This window comes from Ambystoma mexicanum, chromosome 1q (assembly GCF_040938575.1).
Source record: "Ambystoma mexicanum isolate Mex_15411 chromosome 1q, UKY_AmexF1_1, whole genome shotgun sequence".
Classification (NCBI taxonomy): domain Eukaryota; kingdom Metazoa; phylum Chordata; class Amphibia; order Caudata; family Ambystomatidae; genus Ambystoma; species Ambystoma mexicanum.
Window position 1 is genome coordinate 1,392,212,939 of NC_090922.1, and position 26,471 is coordinate 1,392,239,409.

General features: G+C 45.3%; 1 protein-coding gene across 1 annotated transcript in view; it reads right to left on the minus strand.

The window, feature by feature from the left end:
• Positions 1-26,471, minus strand: part of LOC138548050 (cytochrome P450 4B1-like) — a 384,495-nt gene that overhangs the window by 90,510 nt on the left and 267,514 nt on the right. Inside the window, exons 9-11 of the mRNA XM_069642252.1 lie at positions 23,717-23,850; positions 21,445-21,509; positions 14,317-14,399 (exon numbers count right to left, since the gene is read on the minus strand). Of these exons, the coding sequence (XP_069498353.1) occupies positions 14,317-14,399; positions 21,445-21,509; positions 23,717-23,850 (282 nt within the window). The remainder of the gene's footprint in view (positions 1-14,316; positions 14,400-21,444; positions 21,510-23,716; positions 23,851-26,471) is intronic.

The following is a 26,471-nucleotide window of genomic DNA, read 5'->3' on the forward strand; positions in this document are numbered from 1 at the left end:
GGAAGTTTGAGACTTGATGTATTTGTTCAGACGGCGGAGGTCTAGGATGGACCTCCATCCGCCGGTCTTCTTTTTGATGAGGAAGTAACGAGAGTACACTCTGGAGCCCCAGAGCTTCTCTGGGATGAGCTCTATCGCACCATTTTTTAGCATGGCCCGCACCTCCAGCAGAAGCTGAGGGACATGGTTTTCCTGCTGGGCCATTTGTGGTACATGGGGACACTTCCATTGGAACTCCAGGGTGTATCCATGGGCGAGAGCGTCCAGCACCCAACGGTCAGTTGAGATCGTCTTCCATACGCTGACGAAGTTCGCCAGCCGGCTTCCCACTGGGGTCCAATCCTGTTTTGGCGTCGAAGAGCCGCCTTGGGGGCCCTGGCGACGATGTCCTCCTCCAGAGTTGGTGCGGCCCCGGAAGGTGTCCTGGGCTGATGAGTGAGTGGATTGACGGTAGGACAAAGCCCCTCCACCGAATCCTTTGGAAGGACCTCGGGATTTTTCATCAGAAGTCCGAAAGGACGGCCATCGCTGTTGCCCATTTAGTGGAACCCCGTATCGGCGATGTCCGTGGCCACTGTAATGGCGTGGTCCGATGCCACCTTGCCTTCCTGTAGAATCTCCAAAGCTTCCGCCTTCTTGTCGTCAGGAAGGAAGTCCAGGAGGGGAGCGATTTTGAACCAAAGCTCCTTGTTGTAACGTGCCACTATGGCTAGGGCATTGGTGGCCTTGATAGTAGTTGCTGCCATAGCTCTTCGCCCCATGGCATCATATTTTTTCCCCTCACTGTCTGAGGGGAGGAGGCTGCCGAAGAGGAGGAGCCGGAAGACTTCTTCTTGGCCTCCGCCGAAACCACAGAGTCCGGAGACGTTTGGGACAGGAAGCACTTGGATGCAGAGTCCGGCACCCTGTATTTCTTCTCATAGCAGTCCCTCTTTACCGGGGCCGAGGAAGGGTTCTTCATGAGGGACAACCCCTCTTCCCAAATGTCATCCAAGAGCGGGATCGAATGTACGGTCTTGGTCTTCACCTTGCGGTGCTGGAATAGGAAACCCTCATTCCTCTTCTCCTCAGGGACAAGATGGAATAGCTCATAGGCCCTGGAAATCATGGGGTGGAACGAGCCGATCTCGTCGGGCGGTGAATATCTGGGAGGCAGGGACGGGAGATCCCCCAATCCGCCATCGTCGTCCGTGCCAGTGCCCGTCGTCTTCGTGTCCAGGTCCGGCTCATCCCTCGGGGGGGGAGGCGAAGGGTGGCAAGGAGGTGGAGGGTGGACCCTCTTCTTATTGGATGCTGGTTCCCCTGATGGTACTGACGCCGTGGGAAGGGCCGTCAGCACCAGAGGCATCCTCGACCGTAACTCCGAGCATAGGGTATGCAGAGCTCCAAAACATGGCCAATGGTAAATCGGCACTCCTCCTCCTCCTTGACCTGTCCGTAGCGTTCGACCTGGTTGACCACAAGGTTCTAGGAAAACACCTCACAGACTCTGCCCACTTCTCCAGTGAGGCTACCTCTTGGGTAACCTCCTTCTTAGAAGGCTGTGCCATGAGGGTCTTCCCAGACCAGGCCTCAGCTGCTCCATCCCCCATTGGGTGTGGAGTACCACAAGGCTCTTGCACTTCCCCCACTCTACAACTTATTCACCCTACAACTATTCAATGACCTAGAAAAATTTGGCATAACGTTCACCAATTATGCCGATGATACACAAATTCTTCTCCCATTAACTGGTGACTACCAGCCAGATTTCAAAACCTTACAGCACACATACGCCATCATTCAGGCCTGGATGGCAACAAACGTCCTCTCTCTAAATGGGGACAAGACAGAAATCCTACTGGTGGGCCCCAAAGAGACCCTCAAAAAACTAGACAGCAATTACAGCGACTTCACAATTGAGAACTCTGTAATCAAAGTTTCAGCAAAGGTAAAAACCCTGGGAGTTTACCTGGACTCAACCATGTCCATGGACAGACATGTCAGCTATATCTCCTCCTCAGCAGCACTGACCACCAAAATTATCAATGCGATAAAACCCCATCTTTCTGCCAAGAACTGCCTCAACATCGCTAGAGCCACCATATGCAAAGCTTGACTACTGTAATGTCTCGGCACATCCTCCAAAAACATAAACAGACTACAAGTCGCACAAAACAATGCGCTTAGAGCAGCGCTCAGCATCCCTAGGAGAGAGCACATCTCCCAAGCAAGACAACAGGCCCATTGGCTCCCCATCAGAGAGCACATACTTTTCAAGACCCTCACAATCACGCACAAATGCCTATCACAAACAGCACCTCACTACCTTGTGGAAAGAATACACCAAGCCCAAACACTGAGACCTAAACTTGACATATACTCGCACCAACTCACAATCCCTGCTTTTAACAGAGCCAAAGCTGGTGGTTCAAGTTTCGAAGTATTAGCACCAAAACTTTGGAACTCACTACCACGTGAACTAAGAACATAATCCTCTCTCACAGCTTTCCGAAAGGCACTGAAAACCAATCTGTTCAAGTAGACTGCATCTTCTCCTCTGCTCCGCTGTAACCTTGGAGCATGAGTTCTGCTCTCCCAATGTCTCAACCTGTATCAAAATACTGTTCAAGTGCATATTCTGTAACAGCGCCTCAATGCCCTAGGGCAGTTTGTGCGCTTTATAAATGAAAATAAATAAAGAGCAGTGGGAATGACCACCAAGATATCTCCAGGTGGTTGTTGAGGTGGCTGTGGCGACGGAGGCGAGGGCGTTTGCGGCTTAGGCGGGGCCTCCAAGCCCTCAATGCCCTTCTGCTCCTCCTCATCATCTCCCTCATCGGGATCCTTGTCTTAGGGCCTGCTCTCGATGCACTGTTACTCCTGGAGGGTCTGGAGGTTGGTAAGATCCTCCTCTGAGGAGACATCCGTGGCCTGGAGGGCTACCGTGCCCCCCACTTCTCTGTGACCAAGGGAGACGGTTTCAGTGAAATGATAGGCATCATCTTCTCCGGTGTCTTTTCATTGAGCTGAAAAGAGGACTCCCTCCTGGCAGGCAGGGATACTCTTGCCTTTGGGGTCGTGCCTTGCAGACCCGCCACAGCTGTCTTTGCGCGGGACGCCACCACTCCTTCGATGGAAGGTTGGGCTTTCGAAAGATGTACCTGGGCCTTCATGGCCTTGGTCGAGCCCGCAGCCTTCACCTTAGGGCAGTGGTCTCCAAACTTTTTTGGCATGGGCCCCCCCTGAGCAACTTTTGAGCAGGCTGGGCCCCCCAAAAATGCCAAATAAACAGTATGTACAAATGGCTATGAACTATTGTGCGCCGTCACCACACCCTATTCCCAGTATAGTGCCTGGGCTCCCCACCTTCTTCCATCACAGTCTCTGGCCTCCCTCATCCCACTCCTACCCAGTCCCTGGGCTCACCCCACCCCATCATAGACCATGGGCTCTCCCCACCGTGCTCCCACCACTATCCCAGTGCTCCCACCCATCCTGCTCCCACCACAGTCCCTGGGCTCCCCATCCCATTCCCAACACAGTCCGAGGGCCAGTGGGAGCTGGTGAATTCTTTAAGTAGAGGGGCATACATATTTCCCACAAAAATGCGATAGCGACGGAGCGCAGGGAGGGAGCGCGAATCAATCAATGGGGGCTTGTGGGGGGTTTTCTGCCTGTGAATTTTTTTTTTTAATAATGGGTTAAAATGTTGCATTTTAGAGCATACTTTAAAACAAAATAAGTTAAAAGACAAACAGTTTACAATTGGCACTGGGGAGCCAAGGGGGAAAGCATGTTTTTTTTGACTGGACATGTATGATGGATATCCAGTAAAAATAAAATACCATCCCTGTCCCCTGGGCTCCACTACGCCTCAGAAGGAGAGCTGATTTTGGCAGGTGGGTAGAGGGATTGTGCAACAACCCTCCTTCCCACCATCCTGCGCGTGGGTGCTGAAATGCCCCGCTCCAGGTTGCTCTGTCGGAATGTGCGAGGAGGCGCAGGGGCTCCACCTCGCACATACAGACATGCAGTGCGCCAGCCAACATTTCCAATGAGCTATGCAAGGCTGGCGAAGCAAAACTCCCAACATTGCATGGCTCAGTGAGCATGTGCGGCTGGGGAACTGAACTGTCAAAGGGAAATATTGTTTCCCTTTGACAGTTCAGCCAGCCCAGGAGCACTCCCTCAGCTGGAAAAAGCAGCTGAGGGAGTGCTCAGTGTTTCACTGGACTGGCTCCTCGGCTCCTCCATAATGGGTGAGGGGGCCACTGGGTGAATGCTCCCTCGCCCATTATGGATGAGCCGCCAGGATCGAACTGCCCTATAGGGCAATAGGGCAATGCCCGTGCCAAAAATGCTAAATGCTAGTGTAGGTCAGTCAAAATGGGCCACTTAATTGGCCAATGTCGAACAGTTTGATGAGTTACTTCACTGTGCAGCTAGTAGTTTTGACCATTGTTGCTCAATAAATATTCTTTAAATATCAAAATTTGCTTACATTTTAACAAAAAATACCCCCTTGGGTACTATTCAAACAGTCTGTGACTAAAGGAATGACTATCTATTTGCAACTGCGGACCACTTTTATGGCCCAGTCCAACCATGTGTGCCGCCCATGCCCATTTCCTCTAATGTAAAAAAAAAAAAAGGAAATTCTTTTTTCTTTTTTACATTTCGTGCTGGGCTCTCAAGCCCCCGTGGGATGCAGCCCCGCCCCCCCAGGGGGTGCGCCCCACAGTTTGAAGACCTCTGCCCTAGGAGGAGGGTCTGAGTCTAGGTCTTCTCCAAGAGCTTGACTTCCTCTTCTTTGAAGACCCTGAGTGTTGGCTCGTGGTCGAAGGCACTGGAGACGCTGTACTCGGCCTGGCCGCCGTGGAGCCCATCACAACAGCGCTCCCGGTGACAGTGGACTCGCGGTGCTTAGCCTTTTGTTGAGCTACAGTGGGTGGAACTTTCTTCTGGTCAGGGAAGGCATGCTGCCGGGACTCACCCAGAGCAGGGGCCTTGGCCTGCAGCCACTCGTTGAGACGCCTGCGCCAATTGTTCAGCGTGTGAGGCACCATGTCCTGACAAGACCCACAGTCATCCTCCACGTGCGTCGAGTCCGAGGGTAGGCGTAGAGGCACAGGGAATGTCTGTTGTCCGAAATGACGGTCCGCAGGCTGCAGCCTGGGCAAATCTTGAACAGGGGCGCTGAGTCCTTCTCCTCATCCGCCATGTCCACCTGGCGTAGGCCTTGAAGAAGCTTCTGGAATCTTCCAAGAAGTAAACTCGATGCAACTTGCCCTTGAGGGGTGCTGAAGGAGCTGAAAAACAGAAGGTTGATCGATGGAGCTTCAGGCTCGATTGACCGAAAAAATAGAATAACACTCTTAGAAAAAGCACAAAACGCAGTAAAAGCCAGAGAGCTAAGCACGAGGACTCCCAACACTTGAACATGCAGTAAAAATCTGAAGATGGCTGCCAGAGGAGGGGCTTAGGTAGAGGGCAGTCATTGGCTGGGGGCAGTATGACCCAGAGACCAGTGATTGGTTGTTAGAGAAAGACAGTTCAGAAGTGAAACTGAAAACAGATTTTTTCTTTACTGAGGATTCGCAGCCTGACGACGGGGAATATTCATGAGCATGTGAATCCATGCCAGACCCAATGCTGGAGAAGTAAATGTTCTTGAGCCGCAAGAATCTTCAAATTGGAATTTAGACAGTGTTGATGAGCTAAAGATGCCAAATCTTGATTTTGTATACGATGACTGGAAAAGGGAGCAGTTCCCCCTATTCATTTCTTACTGAGTTCCTCTTTGGTTAAGACTCATGGTTCTATCCAATGCCAATGCCCATAGACTACTTATCGCTATCTTTATATACCTACTTCGAGTCCATCCTTATCTTGTTCGGTGTAATACTAACATTTCATTTGTGTGTTTTTTGCAAGATCCTAAGAATCACCCTGCAATTAGAAGGTTACTTATGGAGATAATTGAGCAGATTCTGCAGCTAAATGAGCATTTAACCAGGCTGCCTGATTAAAAGGTGTTTTCCTTTCTTAAAATTAGTACACGGGCAAGATGACTGCTGAGAATAATGCAGTTCCAGAAAGTGAGCAAACTCGATGACGTGTGGAGAAATGTCAATGGTGGGGTCTTATGTATTGGTGCATAATATATGCGTGCTCAGCATGTATCATTGTTTTTCTGTTTTTACTAATCCACGCGGTCTACTTCATTGGTCCCAAAAGGGTAGGAGTCCCTTTGATCCTTCCCACGCCATTGACTTATGCAGAATTAGTTGTTGCAAAGAGACCAAGGCCATATGTGATTAGCCCTACACCAGTGACACATGTTAGATTGCCTATTTCTCTGACAAGTGTTCCTATGATTCTCCCTGTAGGAAAGACCCTTACTGGTGTATTACATGACTATATGCATGCACACTCCTTTCAAGAAAGAGACCTAAGAGAAGCGCAAGGGAAGATGATTATGAGTTAAATAATGATCTAGACAGTACAGCACATTTGGGGAATAACATGTGGTATCAGCACATGAAAGAGGTGGGAAAAAGAACCTCTGAGGAGAGTTGGTATGTTTGTGCTCTCCTACTTTATGCTATGGGGAAGCCCAAGATATTCATAGCTATGGAAATAGACATCCAGACAGCTCATTGCTTGACTCACCTTGTACTCTACAATACAAGAGGTCACTTCCAGGGTCGAACAGCATCCTTGGTATGGGTGACTGAATGGTCAGCTCCAGAAGAAGATGATTATGTTTGAAGACAAGAGCAAGAGCACACAACAGAGATCATGTGATAAGATACGAACCATCTGGAATGAAGTGAGCAGGAATGAAATGGGGAAATACATTAGAAGCTCAATTGTCAAGGAAAGAATGATGAAGAAATACAAAGATGCAAGGAGAGGCACCAGATGCCTATTCACCCTACAACTATTCAATGACCTAGAAAAATTTGGCATAACGTTCACCAATTATGCCGATGATACACAAATTCTTCTCCCATTAACTGGTGACTACCAGCCAGATTTCAAAACCTTACAGCACACATACGCCATCATTCAGGCCTGGATGGCAACAAACGTCCTCTCTCTAAATGGGGACAAGACAGAAATCCTACTGGGGGGCCCCAAAGAGATCTGGGGAACAGTACTTTCTCCAGATGGATTGGTAGAAGGCATAGTCATATGCAGAGCTGTGGCAGTAACATGACATCACAAACCAGTTATAGATTGTGTGGAAAAAGGATGCAAACCTCTCTGGCCGAAACTTGCAAAGCTGCTGACATGGGTTGAAGACAAAGGAGGCCCATTGGAAATAGTGCCTCTGGTAGTGCAGAGCTATGCTTCAGAAACAATGGCACAAAGGAGAAAATCAGCAGTGCGGTCAATTTTCGATGTACCCGGAATAAAGGATGGAGCAGTAGTGATAATGGACCACTACTGGGCGCATGGATCTAGAGTATACATAAAGCTGCCCAAGGACTGGGGAGGGCTGTGTTCTATAGTAATCATTCATGTTCCAGCATTGGTGATTCCAAAAAGTGACCTGAACATTGGAGAGTTTCCAGAAGCAGATGGTCACCTGAGGAAGAGGAGATCCGTTGGATTCCTCAATCGAAACAAAGAGAGAGAACTACTTTTCAGCTAAATCGATAGAATCTTTCAATGATATTCCATGCGAACACAGGTTATTCAGCCAGACTTCAGCGATATTCACGACAATCTTCATGCCAGGGATCTTGACGATGGCAAATGCTAGATGGTTACAGATAACCAGATGGGAGCTCCTGCAGGCGATCAACACTACCATAAATGGATTTAATGTTATCAAGGAAGAGCTGAGAGCCATAAGACTGATGACTCTTCAGAATAGATATGTCCTGGACATGATTACAACCATGGATGGAGGTGTTTGTACCACAATCGGAAAATCATTTTGTACATTCATACCTTCTCACGATGAAGAGAATGGACCTTGACAGAGGCCATAACAATGCTGAAGAAATTGCACATTGAAGATGAAGTAGAAGATATTGCAGACAACAACTGGTTTGCATCAATCTTCTTATGGGTGCCACAGTGGATAGTGAAAATCTTCAAGTTTCTTGGAGCCTTGTTGGTGATGATCATGTTCGGATTCTGTGTGATCAGAATAATAATCACACAGTGCAAGAAGACAGCAAAGAAAGCAACAGGAATGAAGATCATGATCAATGTCGAGTCAGGGTTGGGACCAAAGAGCTGACAGATGAAGAAATTAGAGACTATATGAAGGCCAGTATTCAAGCACCTGAGGGAACAAATTTCCTGTATCCGAGAAACCACAAGAAGTACGTGGGAAGATGGATCTACTGCAGCGTGAATGGACAATGTAGTCTCATAACCTGGAGTATTGATAAGCATGTGAAATCAGCAGGATCTTTGAAAAGAGTAATGAAGATATGGATTCCAAAGAAGCACTTCTTCAGACGAGGATGTCTGGATGTGAAGACTGATGGGAGAGTGGTAAATCAACCAGAGGGGGGATTGTAGAGGAGGAGCCAAGTGCCTCTATCAGAAGTCCCACCCCCATTTTGCCTATATGTTGGCAACCGGAAATTACGACATGCGCAAAACCAATAATGGTACCAATACCTCAAAAAGTCCTTGAAACAAGGTATCCTTTGAGAAAACCCTGTCTGGTGTATTCACAGAGAAATGACAGTCTCCTGAAGGAAGTTCCGGAAGAAGTGTGTAGATGAGTGAAAGAGAAGACTGGTGAAGTCACATGAAGCAGAAATGACACATCCAGAAGCGATGCCAATGAAGAGGGTACATAGACCTTATAGAATTTGATGGCAGAGTAAAGAACGAGCAATATTTTGGGAACAATATGAAGATTGTAAGTGCAGAGAAGCACTGAAGAAAATGCAAGCCGTTTTATAATCGTACAGATGCACTAACGCAAGTAGAACTAAGTAATCATAAGGCTGGCGATACATAGTGAATAGACTGTAGGCGGTGCAGCCAATATATATATAAGTGTTTATAAAATCTGGATGTTCCACAGCGAATTTTAAGCAAACTTGGACCCCGTGATTAGAAGGTTTGAAAGTGTGGTGTAGTAGAATAAAACAGCTGACAGCGATGGAGGATTTGAAAAAGGCTTGCCTGGCCCAGTGTTAAGGGTTGAAGCAGCCAAGAGCCTGGTTATCTACTTGAGAAGATACAATGAACCTGAGAAGTGAGCCAAGCTACTGTTTGAGGTGTAATGGAAAAACACTAGAAGTGCCAGTTTTTACTCATTTAATAGTATTAAATACAATGAAGGAGCTCAGAACATGGTCTCCTGTCACATGATCAGATGAAAATAGACTTTGGGGCGAGCTACACTGAGACCAGAAGATAAGGCCGTGCTCACACCTTTTATTCTCAGGCACAGTGATCCTTGCCAGACCGAGTTCATAGAAGCTAAATGAATGGCAGACTGTAGGAGTGATGATAGATGTTGGGCTAATTGGGTGGGGAGGCATGGGGTACCAGTTTGAGTACTGCTAGCGAGTGGAATATTCCAGAAGGGTACAAGAGTGCCAACCAATTTTAGAGGGCTACGTATCAGAGAGCCCTATAGTTTGAGAAGCCAATAGAACGTTGTGCATTAGTATGACATGGAACATGTCTTGCACTAGGAGTGGGCTTGGTTCTCCACCAGACCTTAGAGATCTAATCACAGTCCAGTCCCCCATAGAAAGTATATGTAGATGTTCCCTTTATTCCTATCATATCCCCTAGTAGGCTTTCTTATTTTGCCATGTAGTATGATGTCACTCATGACAATTTTTTTGTAGAAAGCTGTGTTTTTTAGTAAATGCTTGGAGGAGAACTCTTGAGAGAGACTTATGACTGTGTGGCGTCCGTTGATGCCCGTTGTACTCCGTGTTTTAGACAATTGCAAATAAAACAGTTATGTTTTTGCCAACTTCCTGAGTCTGTCTGATTATTGATGTATAAGTAAGATCTGCATCTCCATCCATCTCAGATGCTGTTACCTCACCTTAAAGGGCCTACGGGTCCAGATGCTTGGGTTTTGGACACAGTAGAAGGTTTTCACACAATACCGAATCAGGTTTATCTCCCGAGTCATATTCAATCAAGAATAGAACTTATAGAGCTAGAGCTGAGAAAGCTAGAGCACACAGCGACCATAGTACAAGTATCAGAGATCTCAGTAGGTTTCATAAGCGGATGTCCGTGATTTCACTGAATCCACTTCACCTAAAGGTGAAATCTTCACATTTTCTTTTCTTCAAATTTGTTTTATGCGGGGGGAGACCCCCACAACACCCCACTACCTTACCCTATCCCCTTACCCCATCGCCCATCTATGTTTTAAAATGTACCTACTTACCTATCAATTCAAAGAAAAAGAAATTCAAAGATTTAGGATCAGGTGAAATTGGGTTCAGTGAAACGGTATACTCCCTCCGCTAGCAATCTATTCCTAGTCAAAGGGAAACACAAGTTGATACCAATTATCAACCTGAGAGCCCTAAATAGATTTGTGGTGTACAGACACTTCTAAATGGACGGGATCCATCTCCTCATGGATATATTATTACAGGGGGACTGGATGGCCAGGATAGACCTCAAGGACACTTATTTGACAGTACCCGTGGCAGAGGAGCACCAGAAATTTCTGAGGTTTCTCTCGGGAGAGGTGACATGGGTATTTTGTTACCTTTCTTTCGGCTTGGCATCGGCTCCATGGTGTTTCACCAAACTGATGAGACCCGTGGGGACTTACCTGAGAGAAAAAGGTATTTGTCTCATAGTATACCTGGGCGACTTATGCCTAATGTGCCAGGACAAGAAATTACTCAAAGTGCAGGTGAGCAACACTCTAGATTTAATCCAGAGTCTGGGGTTTCTGAACAACTAGGAGAAATCCAGTGTCCACCCAGTACACTCCATGAAATTCCTGGAATTCGTGATAGGTTCGACCCGGGATTCTCTCAGTTTGCCGATGACCAAGGTGAACAACATCAAAAAACAGGTCAGCCAGACACTGTCATACAGTGAATTATCGTTACGAGAAATTGCCAGACTCATGGGGCATCTAGCCTCCTCAATTCAGGCTATATTACCGGGACCATTACATTATAGAGCACTCCAGAGACTAAAGATCCAGCATCTCAGGTGGGGCACATCATATGAACAGAAGGTCCCAGTTTCCCGAGAGGTGAGAGAGGAGTTGGAATGGTAGCTTCAACACAAGGATGCATGGAACGGGAGAGCTATATTTGGCTCATCCCTGGACCTGATTATAGAATCTGATGCCAGCAGATGGGTCTGGGGAGCCAGGTGCAGGAACCTGTTGACAGAGGGCAGGTGGTCGGATCAGGGAACACCCCTGCACATCCATTGCCTAGAACTACTGGCAGGGTCCTTTGCTGTACGATGCTGGACTCAGGAGAGGGCACAATGTTGCGTGCTACTGAAAATGGACAATGTCTTAGTGATCAGGTATATAAACAGATTGGGTGGCACAAAGTCCTGAATGTTAGCAGAAATAGCGAAAGAGTTCTGGCACCTCTGACTTCATAGACAGGTATCAGTGGCGGCAGAATATCTGCTGGGTCCATTGAACGAGGTAGCCGATTGGAACTCCAGATTCCTCAGGGATGCCAGTGACTGAAATCTGGATGAGGAGGTGTTCCAGGAACTGATGATTCATTGGGGTCCATGCCAAATTGAACTGTTTGCATCGAGGTTGATCAACTAACTACCTCAGACCTTCAGTTGGAGGCTGGACCCGGAGGCAGAGGCAACAGACGCCTTCCTTCAATCGTGGGGACAGAACACATGTTATGTATATCCCCCGTTCTCGATGATCGCGTGAACATTAGCTCAGGTGAGGAGGCAGAAAGCCTCTCTGATTCTGATCATGCTGGATTGGAACGGCCAGGCTTGGTTTCCCGGTGTACTGGAGCGAACAAACAGCAAACCAGTAGCGCTACCCAGACACAAATCTATTGTGCGAGACCCCAGAGGGGACAGCCATCCCCTGGTGGCGTCAGACAAGCTCAATCTGATCATCTGAATGATTTGGGTTAGGCCAGGCTTATCGAGCGAGGCTGAGCTCATCATCAGCTAATCTTAGGCACCAGAGACGCAGTGAATACAGGTCTGCATGGACAAAATGGTGTAGTTAGTGTGTGGAAAAGGGCGTTCAGCCCGATGTAACAGATGTAGTTCGATTATCTAGCACAGATGGCAGTGCAAGGGAAGGCATATAGGACCATTAATACAGCTCACTCAGCGATATCGGCGGGCCATCCCAAGTTTGAAAGGTTGCCAATAGGAGAGCACCCTCTGATATGCAGACTATTAAAACGATAAGAATGACTAGACCTCCCAGAGAAATACACTCAGCTGTGGGACGTAGAGACAGTGTTGAAAATGTGTCTAACATGGCCAGAAAATACAGATCTATCGAGGAAGGCATTATCTGCTAAACTCACTATGCTTGTGTGCCTGCTATCGTGCAAAAGAGTATCAGATGTCAGGGCTCTAGAAGTGAACAAGAAATCTTTATCACCAAATGGGGTGACGTTCCTCATATCGAGGACGAAAACAGGGCTAAGATCAATTGCACAAGGAATTCCCAAATCAGCCAAAGGTATGCCTGATTAGATTCCTAATAGCATATGATGGGATAATGCGTGATGTGAGACGTATAGGAGTATCACAACTACTGAAAGCCTCGAGTAAGCCATATGGTGCAGTATCACCGGCGATGCTAGCCAGATGGCTAAGATGGGTGATGAGCCAGGCTGGTATCAATGTACATTGTTATGGGGCTCACTCAGTAAGGGGAGCTAGGGCCACTAAGCCTTCAATGTAGGGGCCAGATTGGAAGATATCATGAGATCTGCAGATTAGTCAAATGAATCTACTTTCAAGATCTCTTATTTCAAACCAATTGAGAAGATGGCAACGTTTGTGGCAAGTAAGCTTTGAACAAGCATAATCCGAGCCTCCGTCTTGAGATAGAATTCACATTTTCAACACATTTGTTCCAGAAAGTAATAATTCTACTAAAGACACGGAGGCAAAGGATTATCCCACCCTTGCAATTGTGTTGATCTATGTATGTAATTGAGATATTAGGTTTACTGTTATCGTGATGACATGTTGTAATACTAGCACCCGATCCCCAGGCTCTTTATTTGGTGCACTCAAATGTGTATTTTATCACACTAGGTACTATCGTGGAGAACAAGCCAGCTGGAAGCTGAAGGTCCGAGAATCTTCATGGAATTTTGCATCTACCAGCTGGGGTGCATGCTGGGATTAGCAAAAGAAAAAGGGGGTTTCATGGAAGTTCCCGTGTTTATGTAGAGATGTGAATGTGGACATATTTTAACACTGTTTCCCAGGAGCCAATAATATCTGGCCTACCAAAGACTTGAAACAAGTGGGACTTGTAGTCTTCATCTCTGTTATTGATTGTATTATTGATTTATTGCTCCTCGAGAAGTAAAGCTATGGGAAAGCATAATCCTTTGCCTCTGTGTCTTTAATAGAATTATGACTTTCTTGAACGAATGTGTTGAAAATCTGAATTTATCATCATCATTCACCAAGCACTTGAAAGGCACATAGCCTAACGCTAAAGTCCTGCAACCACGCAAATACTTGTCTGTAAGGCAACGGGTAAGGTGCATACACACCTGCCCACCTTGCCATATAATATTATACGGTGTCCGGACATTTCATCGAAAACAATGGGTCGACAGGACATTTGGTCGACGTAATTTCGTCGAAAACCAAATGGTTGAATTTTTTATTTTATTTATATATATATTTTTAAGGTTGTAGTTTAGGGGAAAAAAGGGGGTTTCGGGGGGACCCCCCCCAAAAAAAGGGGGTAAAAATAATTTTTAAAAAAATTCAACCATTTGGTTTTCGACGAAATTGGTTCGACCAATTGTCCAGTCGACCAATTTGTTTCGATCAAATGTCTAATAACCATATTATACACATTCTTATAATTAAATGGTGCAATCTATAACTGGTTCTGTGAAGTGTCACTCAGTTGTGTGTCATAATATAAACTCAGCGTGACTCCATTTCTCACACTGAATGCATAATTTATTTTTCACAAAATTAGTTCGCTCTGTAATATCAGACTAATGTCTACCAGAAAGCTGCAGCACCTAAAGCAAAGGTAGACAGTAGCGCCACAAGGCCACATCACTCACAGTGTAGCGCTCTACAAATACCAAGTAACAGTTTTGAAGAATACACAGCTCCACAAAACGGTCAGGGGTTAATTCTTACCTTTGGCCTGCGATAAAAGGCAAAAACGCATGAGAGTGCCTGTGGGATGAATTATCTGGTGAAAACCTCACTGGGTCAAACACCTGCAAAAAAAGGAGATCAGTTTATCAGTAAAACCTACATCACTGTTTTAGAAGAAAAGTAGACTTGGATGTGTGAGCTTTCATACTTAGTAGATCCATCTAGTGCTTTCAAAATACCCACTTATTTTTGGGAAATATAATCAGTGCTTTATCTTTCTTTCTAGTTTGTCATCGCGCCTCAGGTTGCCCAACTCTGGGCCGCGAGGGCTCGAATCCTTATGGGTTTCCAGGATATCCCTCAATATTCATGAGGAAAAATGTGCTTACATTTAGAATCACTGTAAGCACATGTATCTCATGAATATTAATGAGGGGTATCCTGAAAACCCATAGTATATGGCTACATTTTATCACAAGTGCGCAAGTGTGGGTCAGAAGAGCCAAATAGACTGCATGATTTCATATGGAAAGATTCTTGGTGGAGGGAAATTCCTTTGCAAAAAAATCATATTAACAAAGTGGTATTGCCACACGCGGTAACGCTGCATGCACGCAATGCAGCGCTTTGGAACCCAAAATGAAGAATAAAGGAAGGGTCCACCTGACTCTAAATCATGCAGACCCTTCCCGTTATCCCATGCTTACTGCATTCAATAATTGTAAGTATTTGGTGGCATTACCACAGGTAATATTGTAAAACTCGAAATGACCCTTTGGTGAGGTTGGCGCTCTTGGATGCCAGACAGCGAGGGATTATATCGTGCTAAAGTAGTCCCTTGCCTAAAGCATCACATTTATCATTATTTTTTTTTATAACGCGCCTTATACCTTACATGAGTTATGTTTCTAAGCGTGAATCCGGGATTCGAACCTGCTGTATTAGCCTACATTGTGTATTTTGTTTCTCACTTTCATGAGGGTGCTTAATGTAAAGCAGGCCTATTTCTTAATATAGGTGAGTTGTTAGAACTCACTTTTAAGCAGTGATACCCTTCACTTGGTATCTGCAATAACTTAGTACAGTCATTTTTTGACACCACCATTGCTCCTGAATAGCGCCAGCGAGAGTGGTGGGCTGTATTGTTCATACATTAATAGCAGTATAGAAGGATAAGTGAGAAAGGTATGACGGTGATTGCAAAGCACGAACAAAATGACCAGTTTGAAAAAAGGAGCAGGAAAGAGGTGAACAGGGAATTATAACTAAAAGAACAGTGAGGCGAGAAAAAGACAGGTGGGGGCAGAAAAGAGAAATGCAAAAGTGGACGGAGCCAGAAAAGAAAAAGCATTGGCAATACCAAGAGTTTGGGCTTTTGTGTAGGCATGGGAAAGTCACTTGCCAGGTGGAGCAGTAGTGGTATTAACTTCCCATTGATGGTAGCAGGTGCAAATGGGTTCCTGTGCATCTAATAGCAGTACCTGAAAAATGCCTAATACTTTTACACAACTCAAAAGTGTTGGCTTTGTCAATGCTTGTTTTTAACAGGACATTAGCGAAGGACACACAGAGTGCTTATAAATTGAGTGGTTCAAGGCGGACCTGGTTAAGACGTTGGTATTAACTCTTAGAAGAAGACTGGCTTGAAAAAACACTACCCAGCATTTCTAGTGCAAAGTTTGATGTTAAGGCTTAATTAAAGCGAGCTCAAAGAGTTCCCATGAGGAGGCGTTTTGAGTGAGGAGGGGCAGGAACTGGGTGGGAATGGCCATAAGGATTAGCATGGTCATGGGTAGGCATGGGTAGGAAAATAACCAAACACCTACAAGCTGTGTGTCCCTCCTTGTATGCCATGCCTAGCTATCTGAACTCTAATACAATAGTGTTGGTTTATAGGTTCATCCCACACTAAAAAAGAAAACAATGAGCAAAAGGAATGAAGAGAGAGATATTGTTAAAGAAAAGAAGAAGAATCATGCATTGGCAATGCCAACAGTGTGATCTTTTGTGTAGGCATGGGAAAGGTACTTGCCAGGCAGTGGTATTAACTGGCCATTGATGGTAGCAGGTAAACAAATGGTGCACTGGGCATCTACCTGGGCTTGGGTTTTAAAATCATTAATTTGCCTGCCTTTACTCAAAGTACTCAAGACAGTGTCCCAGTTGCTTCTTACTGCTTTTTCTCCATGTTCCCACCTCACGATCCTCCCCCTTTCCCGATTGACCCATTGCCCTTTATTACACCACTCTTCAGGGCAGCCCCTCTGCCTGTGCAGCCACTGCGACGAAGGGCCCAGAAGCAAAGAGCAGCTCCCTCAGTAGCAGCTTCAGACTGTTTCGCCGCGGGTGCGTGCAGCACAGCCTTCAACCAGCAGCGACTAACAAGGTAAAACATGCGCGGGCAGAAGCAACAACCATTACTACTCCTCATTTAACTGTCCCTCCTCTCTTATTACTCCTATTAGCTACGTTTTCAGACTGCTCCACATCTCAGATGTATATTATCTATATCCGGCATTAGGTAAATTGTCATAGTTAGCCATTAGGGCATTCTCCCTCTATCTAGGAAAGTTGATTCTGTATGTTTTTGCATTGCTGTTGTGTTTGAAAATTAGGCCTTTCCTCTATCACTCTATTTAGGAAAGTTTCCCTCTATTCAGATAACTCACTTCTAGAGGTCTTGCTTTTCTGCGGTCGATGAATCCTAGGCTTTTCCCTTATCCTGGACACTTACATCTAGATTGTTGCATTGCTTTATGCTGAAGTTGGGCATCGTGCACTGAAGTTTCTCCCTCGCTCTATCTCTCTCTCCCCCTTCTCTCCACGCTCTTCCTCCATGGTGCTTTCAATCGCCCCATCTTCTCTAACTGATACTCTATCACCTATCCTATCTCTCTTTCAAAGTCTGGAAGGAAAGCGTTCAAGAAGGATCTCCTGGTCTCCAATCCTGACCTGCCCATCACTGACACCGATGTCAATGCTTCTTCCAGGCAGACTGTCAAGGACATCTTCTTTGTCGTTCCGTCTCCGGACCTTTGGATTTCCCATATGGTCTCAGTGCGCTCCCCTTTCTCTTCCTCTCCCATTAATGGTGGCACCCGTTTGGAAGTACGCTTTGCATACTTCCTTTCCTGTAGGGCCATCATTAATGTCTATCTGAATGACAGTGTCATGGTCCAGGGCTCTTAGCCCACCTCCTCCTTCTTGATAGGCGTCTTTCGTCTCTCATCAACTTCCCCCCTTCTCGAGCCACTCCTCCTTCTGGTACTCCTCTGCCTCCACTGAAGGGTGTACCAATTTCCTGTAGCCCTCCTCGGAAGACTGTCAAAAGTGGCAGCCACTTCCACTTAGCTACCCTGAACTCTCGCTCTGTTGTCAAACACTCCTCTGACATCTGCCACCTCTTTGAAGACCTCAACATCCTTGAATTTACAGAGACGTGGTTCACGGCCAGCTCAGTCACACGTTTTGACACTCTCCTCCCAGATGGCTACAAGATCCTTTCTAAGCCCAGGCCTAACTGGTCTGGGGGCAGAGTGGCCCTGATCTTCCCTGAATGAGTCCCGGCTACTATCATACCCACTCATTCCTACTCCTCCTTCGAATGCCTCATCTGAAGTCTTAATGTCTCTCCTATCCACTTGCCGACTTTGGCCACCATCTACAGGCCCCTGGACTCGGTCTCGCTCTTCCTCTCAGGGTGGTCTGACCTCACCTTTTCTCTCCTGGCCTCCACCTCTAAGCTTCTCCTCCTTGGAGACGTCAATATTCACCTTGATTCCCCTAATGCTGCCTCTACACTCTTCCGCAACGTCTGTGAGTCTCTTTCCGTCTGGTCCAACACACCTTGGATGCTCTCATCTCTGCAGACATCCTCATATCGAATCCTCTCACTACTCCTCTATCCTGGTACGATCACGCGCTCCTATCCTCTCACCTGGACCTCCTGGGTTCCCCAGCTAAGTCCCACCTGCACAGCCAGTCTCCTTCTCCGTCATTTGACCTATGAAGCGAGTGTCAGTTGCTGCTTTTGCCACCACCTTTATTCACCCTCCCACTCCTGCCACTGACTCTCACTCTGACACAGCCCTTACTAACCTTCAACTCTCCATTTCAACACTCTGGACATTCTTGCCCCTGTCATGAGGCTCCACATGATGCCTGCCTCCAAGCACAACACTTGGTAGAGTCATCTCCGACCTGGCCTCTCTGAAACACAAGTGCAGATCTGCTGAGCGGAAGTGGCAGGCTTCGAGCAGGTTCTCTGACAAACTGGCATGATGCTTGCTCCAAAGGCAATACAGACTTTCCATCTGCTCGAAGAAGAGGGCCCATATCCAAACACACATCCCTGGGGCCACTAACAACATGGCTGAACTTATCACAATCTGCAAGGACTTGACAATCCTACTGTAGTCTCCATTTCTCCTCTGCCTTCCCTGGCCCTCTGCACTGCACTGGCCTCTCACTTCATTACTAAAACTTCCTGTCTTCACTCTCCTCTACACCACTCTCTTCTCGCTCACCCGCTCTAAGGCCTGCCTTGGCCCCTTCTCTACTTCCATCCTACTCTCCTCTTTCTCTACTATATCACCTAATGAGGTCTCTAGACAAGTCTGCTCTATGAAAGTCTCATCGAAACAGGTGCTCCTCTGCTTCTCCAGAGTTAGCAGGGACAACATTGTCTCACTTGCTTCAGCCTTGAATGATTTCTGCAATCACTCCTTTGCCACTGAATACTTCCCGTTACTCCTCAAACACTCACCTGTGCACCCTCTCCTCAAAACAACCTCTCACAACCCCTCCTGTCCGGCTAACCACCATCCTATCTCCATTACCCCCTTCCTAGGCAGACTCTTGGAGAAGCTGCCCACCTCACAGTTTATCAAACACACTGAATCTGTCGGTTGTCTCCACAACCATCAGCCTGCTTCAGAGCTGGCAGAGGCACAGAAACTCCACTCCTTAACACCCGTGAAGACTTGCTCTCTAATCTCGATTCCAGCTCTACTTCCGTTCTCATCCTTCTTGACCTTTCCTCTGCCTTTGATATGGTCATTCATCACACCTTTATAAATTGGCTCAGTGATACCCTTGGCATCACAGGCTTGGCTCTGGACTGGTTGACCTCCTTCCTCTCTGATTGACCTTCCCAGGTTCAAGTGGGCCCTTTCCTCTCCTCCTTCTCACTCTCCACCTGTGGTGTCCCTCAGGGCTCTATCCTCCGCCTTGGCTTTTCAACATCTAGCTTGCCCCTCTAGCCCATTTGATACCGGTCTTCTATCTTAACTTCCAGTGTTATGCAGACTACACACAGCTCTCCTTCAAACTTCCCTCCTCTGCCTCCTCCTCTTTCTCACCCATTCCTGAACGTCTGTTTGCTATTCAGGCATGGTGCACTGCTAACAATCTCTGCCTTAATGCCAGTAAGACTGAGAGCCTTCTCATTTGAGCCCCAGCTCTCTGCTTCCCTCACACACTCTAGCTGCCCCCCATGCCCCTCCTCCCCTTACTCTGCTTTGAGGCAACAAACTTTGGTCTCATCTTCGACTCCTCGCTTTGCTTCTCTTCTCCTCACATCACAGACCTTGCCAAGAAGGCCCACTTTCAGCTGCACCTCCTTAGAGGCATTCTCTCTTTCCTCACCTTCTCCTAGAAGTTAAAAACGTTATTATTTAGATAGTGTCCATGCTCAACCAGTTTAAGCTGTTTGCCTGATTTGTTCTGCATATATGCCCTCTTGTACTTTCTGTTGCTGGCCTCTTTGTTTTGTTTGTGATGCGCCTGTATGTCTCTGGGCAAATTGATGCGCTATGCAAATGTATTCAAGTAAAATAAAAGTTTGATGGTAAGGCTTAATTAAAGTGATCTGAAAGAGTTCCTGTGGGGAGGGGCAGGAACTGGATGGGAATGGTCATAGGGATTTGCATGGTTGTGGGCAGCTAATGGGTGGGCAAAAAAAAAACAATGCCTACAAGGTTTGTGTCCCTCGTCATATCCCATTTCTCTGTATCTGTACTCCAATAAAATAGTTTCAGCTTTTAGGTGGAGCATAGCCCAAAATAAAAAGATATAACAGGAGAAAAACAGCAGAACATAAAAAAAGAGGAAAAGAGTACCCGCAGAGATCTGATAGGGTAGGGTTGATAACCATCACCAGACACAAAAGATCCACAACTGAATATAAAAAGCGATCTTGGATCTCACATCAGAGTTCCGTCCCTGGACAAAGGTATGTGGCCTGTGGACTTCTGTGATTATCCAGTTAGGAACATCCTTGCTAATTAATACATCCTTATAATGTACAGTTGGTGACACTTTATCCAGGATATAAAACATGGGAATATAGTGTGGATTACACTAAAGATAATGGATGCCGGCAATTTTAGGACAAAAAATGGTGCGACAGTGGCTAAACATTGAGAGCATGCAACCAGTATGGTGTTCGCCATGTAAACATTAATTCCAAATAATACAATAGATGGACTGCCACCCAGCTTAATAGTGATATTTTTGCTTCATTACTGACATACTATCTCTACTTCAAAATAAAATATAAGTCTTATGTGATTTTTGAAAATAATTCAGCTTGGGGGAGGTCTACCTAACCATCCAGGCTCCACGTACTGTCAGCTCGAAACATCAACCAGCAGTTTTATGATGCTTAATGTGCCCAATTCTGGCTCAAGACAAAAATTATTACATCGCCTACTCACCAGGATGTGCTTTATTAGAAACCATGTAATGAACATATTCAATTATAAGAAAAGTGGAGGGCATTGTTCCTTTAGAGAAGACAGTGATGTGGGTTTTTGACATTCAGATATTGCGAGTAAGATCGATATTGATCAGGGGTTCTCTGTAGGAGAAGCAATCAGGATTAGACTATTGGACAAGGGCCTGTGGCCCTCCAGATCTTTTGGACTACCGCTCCCATGATCCTTCGTCAGAGAATGTCATAATGCTGGTGTGTGTTGTATTCCAAACCATCTGGTGAGTCAAATGGTTGCAGACCCTTGCTCTGGGCCAAATATCTTCTCACTGCATGATGGGTAGAGCTCATTCATCTCTCGCGTTCACAGGCTCCAGACCCAACCACTTAGAAAAGAGAAGCATGCAATACTTTACCTCAGGATACTTAGAAAAGAGAAGAATGCAATACTTTACCTCAGGATCTTCCCATATTTTGGGGTCTCGGTGAATGGCAGAAATGCTGACAGAAATCACAGAACCTGTTGGAAAAAACATTTAAATATGCCAATGTAAAGAAGCCTACTCATTTCTTAGGAAGGTCGACAATGCTTGCAAAAACCACCAACCCATTTATGCTCCAAACTTGAACTCTTCAGATGTGTTGGACTAAACTTCCATCACCTTAGCTCAGAATATTCAATGGTGAGGGATCATGGATTCGTAGTCCAAAACCTTTGAAGAATCGCAGGTTGCAGTCCCCTGCTTTAGCCTGTAGTGTAACAGCCTTGTCCCCCAAAAGAATAACTTTTAAAATCTACATTCTTTGCAATAATATTTTCAAATATGGAAAATATTAAAAGTGTGTACTAGTACATAGATAACTGGACTGGTGCATGGGAGACATTTCCGACACAGGGGATTATAAAGGCGGCAATTGGCATGTAGACCTTGCAGGGCAGCGTATTTGTCTTGGAAGCAAGAAAACGTTAGATCTCCGGTATTAATCGGGTTATACAATATTAAAGACCTTCCCAGATCTGCGTCAGTTTTACATTCGTAAACCTATAGTCAGTCCTCATGCATAAAATATCTAGTCGGATCTGTACGAGCACTTGGGTAAACAAACTCAAGGGTAGAAGTAGGAAGGGTTGACTACAGAGCACATTTTATGTAAAATAGGGTAACCACACGAGCTGGTCTGTGATAGCTATGCTATCTAATTACAACAACAAAAAGATATCTTGATCTACCTTGCGGACACTTTTTGTTTGCATTGATTTCCTTTACAGCAGTGGGCACTTTTAATTTGTCTTGTGAAAGGAGGAGTCTACAAATTGGAATGAGTGTGTTCATTTCCCAGATGGGCCATAAAGAGTCTTTAACACCTTAAAATATTTCTCTTACTCTGTTAGCTCCAGGAGGATAGGGAGTGGCCAATCAGTAGGCCGCGAACAAAGGAGGAATCCGCCAGTATCCGCCAGCAATCTCGGCCTTCTAGTCTTTCCCTTGCGTCTGTCATGTTTTCTGTCAGGTGGTGCCCCAATCCCTTTCCTTGTCCCACTCCCAACTGTAGTCTCTCCACGCCCTTATTGAGTTCCTCATCCACCATTCTCTCCCCCCACGTACCTGTAAGTCTCGGTTGTGGCCCAATGTGGCCATCTTTACCCACCCTGTCAGGCATGGAAGTAGTAAAGGGACAATGCACCGTGGCTCTATCTTAGTCTGACATATTTGTTTGTGTTTTTTATTTTTAAGAGAAGTAGGTATGCGCAAGTAGTACAAACCCTGCTTCTCTTAAAAAGAACAAAAAAGAAAATAAGAATATAAACATGGTTGTCTTTGCTTTGGCTAACCTTAGGCTTCGGCTGTTACTGTTACTGCCACTGCCTGCCCTCAAAAGTGGGGGTGACTGTTGTAATATTCTTTGAATGCTCTGTGCAGGTTCATTGGTGATGTCACAAAACCTCTTCCATATAGTATGAGCATGAATTGAGGCCAAACCTGGGGAGATGGTGTAGTAGAATGTGCTGTCAGATACAACACTTTGATGTTCACAGCACTGGTTCTTTTCCAAAAACAAAAAAACTATCCTGATAAAATGTGTAATTAGTAGGAGGCTGCCTTTTTACGATTACACAATACCATTCGTACAGAATATGTATTACTTGCTCAACTGGGATAAACAAATCTGCTTGCTGGCCTTCTGAAGCCTATTAACTTGAAACAAACCAATTTAATGTGACAAGGGAGTGAGGTGAGACACGGTAAACCCCTGCCTCGCTGCCTTTTGTAGCTTGTACTTGCAAAATCTGAATTACGGTAGAAAAGGACCAATTGCGGATGATGCCCTTTTCCTGCTGAGACATGGAGCACCACTGACTGCTCAGCATGTTCGCATAGAGAATGGGAACTTGTTCAAAGCACTATATGTACATATAGCTGAAAACCTCCCTCTACAAATGCCATTCTCCTTTCACCATACCATAGCAGGAGTTTAGGCTCCAAGGTGAAAACATCACCATATGATCCAACAATATAACAGGAAAAGTGAGGTGGAAACCAAATACGCATAAGAAATAAATTCAATTTTATATGCATTCGACTGTGACATGAGGAGTTGTAATGGCACAAAAGCCCACCTTAGCAACATAAGAACAAAGGCCACCTGCATGTGAAATGTGTGTACTTTTTTCTTAAGTTAACAATGAACAGGCAAAAAGAATGAATGGGCAGAAAGACATCTAACCTTTTGGTAATGAGCGCCCATCACAGAACTTAATTGGAGAGGTGAGTTCCCGGCTCACTAAAGGGACAGGTGGATAGAGACGAAGGCTTTCTTTAACGCACATTGTGGTGTAGTTCATCATTGAAAGATCATTCCTGGAAGTAAAATAACATGCAGTTCATTAGCAGTTCCTCAAGGTCAGAGTGAGGTTTTGAATTTTTGTGTTTTAGCTCACAATACAAATCAGACTATAAATCAATTGGCGCTCCAGATGTGTTGGACTTCAATTCCTAACAGCCCCCGCCAGCATAGTCAAAAGCAAGGGATAATTGGAGTTGAAGACCCCTGACATACAGTAAACAAAATTACTGTGAAGCCATTTTCATAGCAAAATCTTTCATTGCTCCTCACCTGCACTATCACTTTCACCTTTGTTATGGATAGCTTAGTTTGTCATGCGTGTTGCTCACTTTTCTTGGGACGTATAGGAACCAAATTATTTGACATAATATAAGTTAAATATGACAGTGGTGAAGGCATCATGAAGCAAGACACAGACAACAGACTTAAAGTTCAAACAAAAGATGTTTATTAACTTATATGTCAGGATGGGTGAAGGCCTAATTTGCCCAATACTAAGGTGGGATTTCCATACCTGAACAAAACTAAGGAAATTCTGAGTCAAACAGTTCAATTTAGAAGTCTGTCTGTGTCCAAAACCTATTCGTGCCCTCACAACTAAATCTAAACAATGTGCAGAGATGTTACTAAAAAAATAAACAGTGTTTAACTCAAAGTCTGAGCTTCTTCCAGCTCACAGCTTTCTTTCAGCTCCCCTTCACCAAGTGCACAAAAGTTCCATAAAAAGTCTCAAGATCACCTTTCTCACGTGCAAGGTAACACAGTTCCAGATAGTCCTCAGGGTTCCCTTCCCTAATCTCTAGGCAAAACAGTTAAAAAAGCAAAGGGGTCTCAGGCTTCATCCTCAAGACAACACAAGCAGTTCCTCAATGCTTCTTCTTGGCTTGTGTTACAAAGTCTTTGATTTCTCCTCATTCAGGGCTCACTGGTCTAGGCATAGTTGTCAGACTACACAGTCCACCCATCACAGGTTGCGCAACCAGGATCCCTAGGTTCTGGGGTCAGTTAGGTTCTTCAGCTCCCGCCCCTGTGGACCAAATCACTTTCACTTCATTCCAGTGTGTTGGCCTCTTGGCGGTATGTGCAAGTGCACATTTCTTTGGCTTCTTCTTCTCAACCTCTTGATTCTGCCATCATGTCTAACACACCTCTTGCCAGTCTGTGGCCTTGCCTCATTGAATTCACACATAAAAGTTCATCATTGTGGGGTTTTATTCATATCCCATCTTCTGTGCCACTCTTTCACACTTATGCCCTTTTGCATAGTTTATTTTCACATGGGCACTGTATTTGTCCTTCCAGATTTGCTTTGCCCATAAGGTTTTTAGGGTATTCAGTATTCAATATATTTAACTTCAATTCTTCATTCAGTTCGGTATTCAATCTACTACAAAACATTTTAATTTCACCTTTTCATTCAATTCAGTGTTTAAAATACATTAATTAGGCTTAGTGTGGGAAAGAGGACTCCTTGATGGCACAGGTACGTTTATTTTCAGAAATGACCCAGCGCCCTGCCTGCATCCGCATCACTCACGTCCCACCAACTTCTCTCCAACCCTTCCCCACCACTCAGCCTTCGTACATTCAAACCTAAACATTCCCCACACGCGGATGCAGAGCAATACATCATAGAGCATGGAACGGGTCTAAAAGACCACGAGCACGCATTCCATGATCTAACAACAAAGCATTCTAAAGTATACAGCACCATCCCCCCTTCAACAACACAATGTAACAATAAAATGTGAAACAGAATACAGTAAAAGAAAATCGAATGGAACTAAACATATATACAGCAAAAAAACTACTTCAAGAAAACTACTAAAAACTAAACATTGACCTACAGATCAATAAAAATTAGTTCATTACATAGTCTTTTGACCACACCGGAGGTCTATTGGCTCTTTCCCTTTGTAGACAAGAATCATCATGGAACACAAGTGTACTTTCATCAATTTCATTCTCTCTTGGTGTGTCTCTCCTAACATTTGTGTTTCTCCTTCTCTGTTCAGAATATCACCTACCATATCCACCAGATCACCCACATCCCCTCTCCTTAACATCTCTTGGTTGTCTATATCCAAAATGAACATCATCAAATGGATCAATCGCCTTTCTCCTTTTTCCTACCACTCCACTTTAGTGTCACGACCTGCCCATCTCCACATACTGACTCGGTCCATATTCCAAACAGTACCATCCTGAATTCTGGCCGCACATCAAACACTTCCGTGACCCTTACTGGGTCAGAATATTTGGATTCTCCCTTTCTCACCACGCGCCCTTTCTTTATTGTTACTAAATCACCTGGGACAATCTTTAATCTATTTCCTTGGAACCATTCAGCATCCTTCTTGTTAGATTGCCTAAACTCTCTATAGTTAACCCAACCAGGGTTTAATAAAGTGTTATGAAACCTCCCCTCATTAACTCAAAAGGAGATTTGCCTGATTCTCTTCTGATCAAAATCCTGCTACTCCAAACTCTATCTCTAAGAGCTTCTTCAACAGACATATTGTTTTCTGATGGTTAATTCAATGATTTCTACTATAACTCTATTGCAGCTCATGACCATCCCATTGGTTTGGGGATGGTACAAAGATGAAAATCTCCGTTCAATTCCTAAATGCCT